Here is an 11,097-nt window from a genome sequence, read left to right on the forward strand (position 1 = left end):
TTTAGTGAATTAAAGGCACGTTTGCCTGCAGAAGTCAGTGACCACTGACTGGGTAGAAATAATGATGTGCACACACACAGGAGGGTAGGATAAGAAGACACTTAGGGAAGGTATTGCTCTTAATTCTAATGCTACTTCTGCCAAATTTGTCTGTAGAAGCATGAAGAATGGATTTCCATGTCCCCCAAACAATGTAGAAGCATGGCACAGAAGATAGAAAAATTAATAGGGAATGCTTATGTCATTGTAAATTGAATAACAGAAAAATTGCAAAAAGAGCAGGGCCGTGTAGAAAATGAATGTGAATGTGTTCTCTGAGTATTCTCAAAGCCATGCTTTAAAACAAAAGATGGAAGGTATTTATTATGATGGAAGACTTCAAAATATAGTTAATATTAATGATTTTGAAAGTGTACCAGCTATCATGGATTGCCTCTATGCAACTGCTCATAACCTATCCCTGTAATACATTTTTTTCTATGTCAAGTGTTTAAATTGCCAGCATTTTGTTAAAATGTTCTGTGCTGTGTATTTCATTTTTGCATTATTTCCAACTAGAGTTATAAATTATATAAAGACTTTTAGAGAGTTCTAATTTATTCTGTGCATTTTTTCTTTACAAATTTGATTCTGTGAAAATGTATTATCATGGCCTTGACTTTGTGTTTAAATATTGTGCACAGACATGGAAGCAAAGGAACTTCATCAACAAACCGAAAGACACCCTTTTCTGTACATCTTCATTTGTAAGAGATAATACTTCTGGAGATTTTGACTCTGTTGACTGTAGAAGTTATGGGAATTAATTGCAGGTTTTTTTTGTGGTACTGGGGTTTGAGCTTGGGGCTAGAGTTTGGTAGAGTTACCAAACCCCATCCCTTTTTTGCTTTAGTTATTTTTTGGTTAGGGTCTCACATTTTCGTCTGGGTCTGTTCGTAGACTGAAGTCCTACCTTCCAAGTAACTGAGATCACAAGTATGCCCGCCCCCTAACTTGGCCTCATTGTAATTTTTGGTTGATTTTGTCAACAGACAGGTTGTCCCTCATGATTTTTCAAACATCAGCAGTTACAAAGCTGAGGCACACAACTACCTACCATAGTGATGCCTGTGGATTTGCCATTGGCATATCGTTTATAAAATGTTCTGGCCCATATTATGTCATGTTTTTATATGCTTCTCAAACAAGTTCCATTTTATGTGAATAAATGCATTTAAAGAAATTAAGATTTTTTTCAGAGTCTTGTTCTAAGGATTTTGGACTTTAGAAATTTTAATCTTTTTGAATTTCAACAACTGTTATTTGAGATTATGTCTTTTGGGATTATGGCCCAAGCCTGTGTGCTTAATTCTCAGGTGCAGTGTTGGCTGGATCACTTGATTAATAGTCTTTAGCCCATGCAGATCTCACCAATAGTAAAAGTGACATAAATGTGAATATATATGACGTACAGATATCACACATATTGCAGTGCTGGAGATTGAACCCAGAGTTTATGTAAGTTATACAATTTCTATATCACTGGATGCCTTCCCAGTTCCCCAAATGGTATTTTTTCAGAACTAGATGAGGAAGAGGTATTGATCTTCCACTTCAAATAATGAAACACTGTTTGCTGCTATTTCATACTCATTATTTTACATGTTTAAAAATTTATCTTTTTTTCTTAGAAACTCATATCATGTATAAATATCTTCAGAGTCTGAGGCTATTGTATTACTTAGATTATTCTTGTAGTTTTCAAGAGACTTGATGTACATCAATAAGAAATGCCCCAGAGAGTAGTACTTATGGAATTAGGACAAAATTTATTTCCAGTCCAGGGAGCAAAGAAAGTTTGGTTAAACAGAAGTCTGCAAAACTTGTCCATGTGTCCTGGAGTTTGAAGGGCTTACACTTTGCTCCCAGCTAAGGAGATTTTCCTTTGGGAACTGGTGTGGGATAGGGCTCAAGTACCCACCACTTTCTGCAACACTTTATGTAGTTATTACATTCACCAATTGTATCATCTGTGCTCGTGCATCCTTCATATTTGCATATCCCTTTCAAAACAAGACATTGCTTCTCCCCTGGGACAACACCAGTGTTTCCTGAATAGAAAGAGATATGACATCATCAATTCACTATCAATGTATTAAAAATGTACATGAAGCAATAAATTCTCAAACAGATGATTTAGGTACAAGAAACATAATAGTGCCTATGTGGAATGATCAGACAGACAAAAGTAGTTCCCCTTTTAGGGAAAGTTTCTAAGAGTGTGGGATTTATACATACTTTGGAGGAAACAGGTTGATTCTAAAAGACTGTATAGATATGGTCCTCTCTTGGGGTAGTCCATTGTGAGATCTATGGGACTATTTATCATTGTCACCATGACTGGGAAGATGTTTTTGGAATTTAGAGGGTAAGGCACAGGATTGTTAAATTTTTGATCTGGTGAACCATCCTGTGTCAAATGCCACTAAGAAGCACCGTTTCACCTCCCCGTTGGACTTCATCATCCATATCAGATGGCATATTTTTGTCTCCATCAGCTTTTGTAGAAAACCTATCCATCCTTCAAATTCCATGTTAATTCTTCCAAGTCACAACTATTTAAGAAACAATGTTCCTGAGTTATTCAAGGCACCTTATATAGAGAAGTGTGGAGAGGATCTCTCTCCACGATGAAAGTTATTGTTCCTTAAGTGTATCCATATGCTTTTCTAATTCATTTAGCTGCTGAGGAGTCCACAGCAAAGTGTAATCTCCCATCCAGTAGTTTCCTTAATTTCAGCTTCCTTCATGTTGCTTTTCATCCAAGGTTCATTCTTTCCACAGGGGAACATGATAGATGTTACAAAAGAGGAAGAGTTCTGCTTATATTCCTTAATAGAAGCTAGTTCCTGACAATCCTATTAAATCACTGATATCTCATTTTGTTTTTAATATTCTGTAATATATGAAGTAACACTTGCTGAGCAGGTGCTCTACTACTTGAGGCACTCCACCAGCCATGTTTTGTGTTGGGTTTTTTCCAGATAGGGTTTTGAAAGCTATTTGCCAGGGCTTCAAACCGCTATCCTCCTGATCTCTGCCTCCCAAGTAGTTAGGATTACAGGTGTGAGCCACCAATGCCTGGCTCTGATTGACTTTTTTGATACCTAACATCTATGGCTCTAACAATTTGGTGGCTGTTTTTTGGCTGTGGCTCTTTTCTTTGTTATTGTATATCTAAGCAGTAGGCTATCATTGTTGTTTCTCTACTCTGTAGAAAAATATATATAGCCAGCTAAGACAGTGTAGGTCTTTTGGAACTGAGTGTTTATAACCTGTGAAAGGTTGTGCTCTATCCTTCATAGAAGCCTCAATCTAGAGCAGTCTGGTGTTAAACTCTATTAGGCTAGCAGTCCATAAACTCAGCATCTCCACACAGTAAAGAATGGAATGATGGGAGAGTTGGGTAATATCCTATAATGCCACCACCTCTGGTTTGCCAAGACTACTCTGGAAGAGATAATGTGTGTCCTTCAGGGGAAGAACTGAAGTCTCCCCATCAGGTGTGGAAGGTGTTCAGTTGGATCATCAGCTCAGAGTAAAGACTTCATGGTCAGCAGCATAGCAGTGCTGCTTCCTCTGCTGGTCTCCCTGATAACTTCATCCATGTGCAATGTAAGATTGTCATACTTGGCAAGACAGAGGAAGGGGCAGTTTGGTATGAAGGAGGCCTCTCGATGTTAACTTAGAGGCATTCCATGCAGAATGAGGCATGTGTGTCTGTATCTAAAGCCAAGAGAACCAACTTTTCTCAGCAAGTTAGAGGCTGATAATTCAGTCTACTATAAAGTTTGCCTTTTGAGACAGCACATGGCATAGGACAGTACCATGTCCTATGTCTCTACTTGGCAGCTGCCTCTTACTTCAGTCAAAAGGAGCCAAACAATTCATTATTTGAGCACTGACCTTTTTGATAACTGTGAAGTTTAATTTGAGGATGTATGTTCTGAATAGGAAGTTAAAGAGAAATGATCTCCTTTACTCCAACGATTATGACATGTCTTCATGTTCATGCAGTTAGCTTAAGATAAGAGCATTAAATTACTTGTTTCATGAGGACATTTATTTCTAGTTATTGAGATTTATTTTGACTTATTGACATTAGCATAAATATACAGAAAAATAGAAGAAAATGGCTCTCTGGTAAGCTTCAGAATTTATGTAATTTTCATGCTATAATGATTATATCACATGGCAGTGGAAGAAAGGATACATTTTTAACTGTTGTTGGAAAAAATTTAGGATTTCACTTTGTATTATATTCCAACATAAATTTCTATGGATAAAATGAGGAAAGCAGAATCACACTAAAACAAAAGATTGTATAATGGCACATTCACTTAATCCATAAAGAAATATGACTTCCTTATCATTAGAGTAATGGAGTTAATAACTATTCAGTTTTTCTGGTGGTGGATGAATGCATGTGTATGTGTGTATAAGTGTACGTCATTTTTTCTGGTCTTTCCCAGAATACCACAGATTCCTTTTTGAAACATATAAGGGTGTATGAAAACACATATTCAAGTAGTGATCACTGAACATTCCTTAGACTATAGGTTGATAAACCAATATTTTAAATTCTCTAGTTTTTTAGGAGAAAGTTTCATGATTAGATTGCTTTTGGTCAAAAGTTTTAACAAACCTCATGATCCAGCAACTAAATTTGACTCAAAATAAATTTTGTGACATAAAAGTTGTATAAATTTTTTAAAAAATGCTAATATTATCATATTTATTCTAGACCAGGATAGATTCCAAAATGCCAAATACCAGAGCAGGGAATAAAAGTGAGAATTTTGAGGAATATGCCATTTTAAAATTGCACAGTTTGTCAGTTAACTATCTAGTGCTTAGGGACAACAAGTGACTGAGTAACAGGAGGTTCCTTTTCTTTGACCCTCCCAAAGGGTTTCTAGGTCTCATTTCATAATGTATCCAAAAACATCTCAACATGCAACAGTAGCATGTTCTATTCTTCTGTGTGGCTTTAGTGTTCTGGGTTCACCAGAGGCCTGGCCGTTTGAAAGCACTTTCCACCTGTGCAGAATTATAGTATCTTTGTTCAGTCCGTCACCATGGCACAACACATCTTTCTTGCCCTGGAGGAAGTGTCATGACTTAAAGGCAGGCCTGCGAAGGTGCTCTGTCAGACATGTTGGGGACTAACTCTACTTCCAACTCAAATAACCTCTTGCTATTTGCTCTTTATTTTATTGTGATGTGAACACTTAACCTGAGATCTTCCCTCTCAGCAAGGTTTTCAGTGCTATAGACATGACGTATAGTTGATCTTTAGAACTTATCCAACCAGTGCAACGGAAATTTTATATCAAAATCCCCAGTTCTTTCTTTCCCCAGCACCTGATAACAACTATTTTGGTATCTATTTCTGTGAGTTTGAACATTTCAGGTAACTCACATATATGGAATCATGATGTATTTTTCTTCTGTGAAAAGTTGTAATGTCCTCAGGTTCCTCCATGTTGCTACACATGGCAGAAAATTTCCTTAGTTTTCTCAATATCCAATTAGGAGATTTTGAGGCAAAAGTCTGACAGAAATCAGTTAACACTTTTATGGCCATATCTACACCTGTGGATTGGTGGAAGCAACCCTGACTCAGATTAAAGATACTTGGTAGCCACCACCTGTGTGACTTTTGTAGAATAATATTCTTTATGAGGACATGACTTCTCTTATTGAAAATGGAAGATCTAGCCATTAAATTTCCTTCTAAGTTTAAATAATTGCCATCATATAATTTTACATCAGATGCTACTATGAGAGTGTCTCACCATAGCTGTGTCTTCTGACCAATGCTGAGAAAGGAAGTAAGAATTTCCTAAATCATTCTAGGAGAAGACAACTGTATGTGATATAGATCCCAAGGTATTCATAGATTAGGCAAAGATCTCACAAGTGGGTAGCATCAATTGTACTTAAAAGATTCCCAAAGATGAACCAAGGAGATCTATGTTCAATGACCACAGAAATTATTTTGGGAGATATGCTTATTCTGTAAATAGTGGGGAAAAGAATTTATCAGTTCTTACCAGGATCTGAATGAAATAGTAGGTTAAAACTTCATTGCACTGTCTATACATTCCTCCAATTCCTCTGCTCTCAAATTTATATTGGCCTTTTATAACTTGATGCTATACTTTCTTGTTTGCCTTATACTCTTTACATATATTTCTCACCTGAAGACTCTATATACTTCCATTCACTAACCAAATCTGAGCCAACGGTTGACATCTTTGCTCTTCTTTTTTGGAGAGTGGGGTCTGGTGATAGCTATGTGCTTTATATATTAAGCTTTAAGTCTTGTGTCAAAGATTCTATACCTGTATTTCTCCTCTTGGGCCCTTTTCCCTAATTGTAGAACTCTTGGGCCCCATTTTATGTTGGTAGAACTCCCTGTTCTGCTTCTCAACTTAGACCTCAATAGTTCTAAAGGAGATGTTGACTTCTGAATAATCAAGACTGTACATTGGCAACTGAGTTATGATGGCCAAACTGTAACTGTGCATCCCAGTAGGCCTCTTAAGAAACCCACCTCTATAATCATTTCATCAGCTTACCTTTTGGTATTATAGTCACAAAGAGGAGAAGAATAGAAAGAAGGGAGTGGAGTTTCATGGTTGAAGGACCAGTAGAGTGTGAGCGATCAGTGATGGTGAAACACAGGGCTTTTATTTACTTCTGGGGGCCTGAGGTTCCTCTTGGTCAGTGAAGCTTAACATATAAAGAATAAAACGGTTTGTAGTGGAATGTTTCCAAACCTTAGACTCTCTAAATTTGGTAACAAATTAACCTAATTATAGGAAACCAGATGGTTAATCTTTTCCTTTTTCTATGGATTCTCAATTTCTCCAAAGGTAAGTCCCTGTAGTCAATTTTCTTTTTGTAAAGCTTTTAAATATAGTTTTAAATATAATTTCTTATTTATGATTTCTTCCAAATTTTTTTTTGGTGGACATGTAATATTTGTACTTACTGATGATGTACAGAGTTGTAATTCAATACATGTATATAATGTGTAATGCTCAAATCAGGGTAATTAGTATTTTTATCTCCTTAAATATTATTTCTGTGTTGGAAAAGTCCAAACTCTTCTCTAGCTTTTTGAAAAGTATAATGAATTGTTTCACACACAGTTATACTTTTGTGACTTATAACACTAGATCTACTTCCTCTTCACTGTAATTGTGTTTTGGTACTCATTACCCAGCTTCTCAGTACCTGTCACCCTTCTTAGCCTCCAGTGACTTCTAGTATACTTTCAATTTCTTTTTTATTTTTATCTTTTTCTCTCTCTCTCTTATATTGTTGTGCTGTGTGGGAATACATTGTTGCATCTACAAAAGTTCTTACAAAATATCAAATATATCATACTAGAATTCACTCTCTCCACTATTCTTCTTCCCCCCTCCCCTGTCATTCATGGAATAGTTTCAGCAGGTCTCATTTTTCCATTTACATACATGTGTACACAGCATTTGCACCATATTCACCCTCCCACACCTTACCCCCACCTCCTCCCACTGGTAGCAACTCCCTGTTCTCCAATTTTGTAAAAGAAAATGACTTTTTTGCTTGTTTAAGATAGCTACACAGGGAGTTTCTTTGTGACACTTCAATGTATATATGTATTATATCCCAAATTGGTTCATCTTTGTTTTTCTTCTTTCTACTTTAGTCCCTTTCTTATTGTGGTTTCAAAATTTCATATTCATTCTTTATTCTCTCTACTTCTATGCTATCAACTTTTCTTAGCTTCCACAAATAAGTGAAAACATGCCACATATGTCTTTTCTGTGCCTGATGTATTTCACTTAACATGCTTTCTTGTTCCAACTATCTTGTCACAAATGACAAAAATGGCCAGAAACCTCTTAAAAGCACCATGGCAAAAAAGCTGACTAGAGCATCACCAGCCTGGTAAAGTGTACAACTCATTGAAGGAAATAGATGAGTGAACTCAATGTGGTATTTGTCTTTCTGTAATTGGCTTATTTAACTCATTATAATCTCTGGTTCTACCCATATTTCTGCAAATGATAGGATTTTATTCTTTTTAATAGTGGGATAGTATTTCATTGTGTATATATACCACATTATCTTTAACCATTCATCTATTTTTGGGCACTTAGGTTAACTTCATGTCTTGGCTATTGTGAATGGTGTTGCAATAAACATTGGAGTGCAGGTATTTCTAATTTTGATTTCCCTTTCTTTGGAAAAAAAGATTTAGTGGTAGGACTTCTGGATCATATGGTAGTTCTAATTTTAATTCTTGAGGAAACTCCATACTGTTTCCCATAGTGGCTATACTAATTTATATTCCCACCAACATTGTATAAGTGTCCTTTCTCCACATCATCACTGGACTTTGTGATTTTTTTGTCTTTTTGAAAATTCCAATTCTCACTGAGGTGAGATGTCTCCTTGTGGGTTCTATCTGCATCTACTTTATGACTAGTGATGCTGAGCACTTAAAATATTTTTTGGCCTTATTTTGAGAAACTCCTGTTCAGATGATTTTCTAATTTTTAAATCAAATTATTATTTTATGCTTTTGAGTTGCTTGAGTTCTTTATATATTCTGAATGTTAATCCCTTGTTGGATAGATTGCAAATATTTTCGTTCAAAGTTGACTCTTGATTCTGTTGTTTCCTTTGCTGTGCAGACACGTTTTAGTTTGATATAATTCCATCTCTCTAGCTTTGCTTTTGTTGTGTTTGCTTTTTTGGGTGTATAAAAAAAGCATCTTCTCCTACTCAATATATTGAAGTGTTTCCCTTTCTGTTTTCTTGTAGTAGTTTCCTAGTTTTTGGCCTAACACTTATTTTTTTTAGATCATCTCAATAGATATTTGCATATTATAAGAGGTAGAGGTCTAGTTTCATCCTTCTGCAATATGTATATCCACTTTCCTGCACTATCTTTCATTGATGAGAATATATTTTCTCCATTGTATGTTTTTGGTGCCTTTGGCAATAAATGCATGGGGTTATTTCTATTCTGTTCTGTTGGTCATTTTGTCTGTTCTTATGCCAATGCCATTCTGTTTTATGGCTTTATTATAAAATGTCCTGGTGTAGTCTTCCTTGGGTTGAATGTGTTTGGAAAGTTTTAAACTTGGAAACTTTTAAAAGTTCCTATACTGGCAAAAATCAAGTCAAACTGGATCAAAGATCCTAAGGTAAGACCTGAAAGTTTGAAACTACTACAGGAAAAATAGGAAAGAATTTGGTAAGATATAGACATAGGTAACTATTTTCTGAATAAGACACCAATTTCCTAGGGAAAAAAAGTCAGAATTGACAAATAGATCAGCATCTAAATACATCATTTCTGCACATCAAAGAAACAATTTCCAGAATAAGAGATGGCTCACATGATGGGAGAAAATATTTTCCAGCTATTCAACAGATAAAGAATTGATATCCAGAATATACAAAAAACTAAACAGTGAAAGAACAAACAACCTAATTAATAAATGGGTAAATTAATCAAATGGACAGTTCTCAGAAGAAGAAATTTAAATATCTAATACCTGAAGAAAAATTCAACATCCTTAGCCATAAAGGAAATGAAAATAAAAACACACCATGATTCCACTTCATCCCAGAAAGATTGGCAATCAACAAGAAAGCAAACAAGAATAAATGCTGGTGAAGATGCAGGGGAATGGGGGGAGAAGGAACCCTTATGCATGGCGCCTGGTAGGAATGTAACTAATACAACCACTATGGAAATCAGTATGGAGGTTTATCAAAAAGCTAAAAATAGGCCATATGACCCCACCATACCACTCTTGGGCATATACCTGAAGGGGTATAAGTCAATATACAAGAGAGATACCTGTATACCTACATTTATTGCAGCTCTGTTCATAATAACTAAACTGTGGAATCAGCTAAGGTATCCAACAACCAATGAATGGATAAAGAAAATGTTATATGTACATATGTGTATATATGTTATATATACACATATACCATGGACTATTACTCATCCATAAAGAAACTGGAATTATGTCATTTTCTGGAAAATGGATGGAACTGGAGATAATCATCTTGAACAAGATAAGCCAAACTCAAAAAAGGGTAAATATTCCATGTTCTCTCTTATTTGAGGAACCCAGACCTAAAATAATGAGAGACGTATACAAAAATGTCAGTTATGGTTACGTGTTAGCATTTTTCTTGTCTAGAGTCATAGTCTTTTTATTAAGACCATATATTAATTTTTTTTGCGGTACTGGGGTTTGAACTTAGGGCCTACCCTTGGGCCACTCCACCAGCCCTTTTTTGTGTTAGGTATTTCTGAGATAGAGTCTCCTAAACTATTTGCCCAGGCTGGCTTCGAGCTGCAATCCTCCTCATCTCTACCTCCTGAATAGCTAGGATTACAGGCATTGGCCACTGGCACCAGGCTAGACAATATATTAATTATGTAAATAATAGAATACATATCTGTATAAAAAAGTCACAATACTTGGGGATTTTTTGGATGTTGGAGGAAATATGTATCACATTTGGATGTGTAAGGTAGAAAAATTCTGGATGACTGAGAAACAGAATTTTTGGGAATAAAGGTTTGAATCATTGAACAGGGTAAAAGACTTCAGCAAGATAAGATTCTGGCTGAGGGTAAAGGAAATGAAACAGGCAGTGGAAAAAGGTAGCCATATTTGTTATGAAAGTCTATGCTTTGGAACTGATCAGAAGTCTGTGTTCTAGGACACCAGGGAAAGGTGTTCATGGAAACCTTCTTTTATAGCAACTACAACAATGGTAGCTTTGCACATTGGCTGCTTGATTGTGATATAGTGTGTTTATTTGTGTAGGTAAACATTTTCTTTTTTCATTCTTCCCATTCTAGTTTTATAATGTAAGCGGTTGGGAGTTTACTATTTAGTTCAAAGGTAGCAGAGGTTGTGGGAAGAATTAAGACTGCTAAGCAGTCGACCTTAAAATACAGCTTATTATGCAGGTGGGCCCCATGTAATTATGAGTCCTAAAAAATGAAAGAGGGAGATGAGCTCT

The 11,097-nt window shown here is 35.9% G+C and overlaps 2 protein-coding genes across 4 annotated transcripts in view; one reads left to right on the forward strand and one right to left on the reverse strand.

Annotated features, from left to right (window-relative positions):
• Nucleotides 1–11,097, forward strand: part of LOC141416471 (beta-defensin 109-like) — a 187,391-nt gene that overhangs the window by 115,390 nt on the left and 60,904 nt on the right. The gene's annotated exons all lie outside the window — the stretch shown is intronic.
• Nucleotides 1,909–6,681, reverse strand: Defb130b (defensin beta 130B). The gene is made up of 2 exons (XM_074053457.1): nt 6,624–6,681; nt 1,909–2,090 (listed from the first exon to the last, which is right to left on the reverse strand). The coding sequence occupies exons 1-2, from the start codon at nt 6,679–6,681 to the stop codon at nt 1,909–1,911; spliced, it is 240 nt and encodes a 79-aa protein (XP_073909558.1).

Source organism: Castor canadensis, chromosome 14, assembly GCF_047511655.1.
Source record: "Castor canadensis chromosome 14, mCasCan1.hap1v2, whole genome shotgun sequence".
Taxonomy (NCBI): Eukaryota; Metazoa; Chordata; class Mammalia; order Rodentia; family Castoridae; genus Castor; species Castor canadensis.

Bases quoted from the DNA above. Each gene is read 5' to 3' on its own strand.
- Defb130b (XM_074053457.1), bottom strand. From the start codon at position 6,681: ATGAAACTCCACTCCCTTCTTTCTATTCTTCTCCTCTTTGTGACTATA. The intron at 2,091-6,623 runs GTAAGCTGATGA...CTTTCTATTCAG, and splicing joins TGTGACTATAATACCAAAAG to GAAACACTGGTGTTGTCCCA.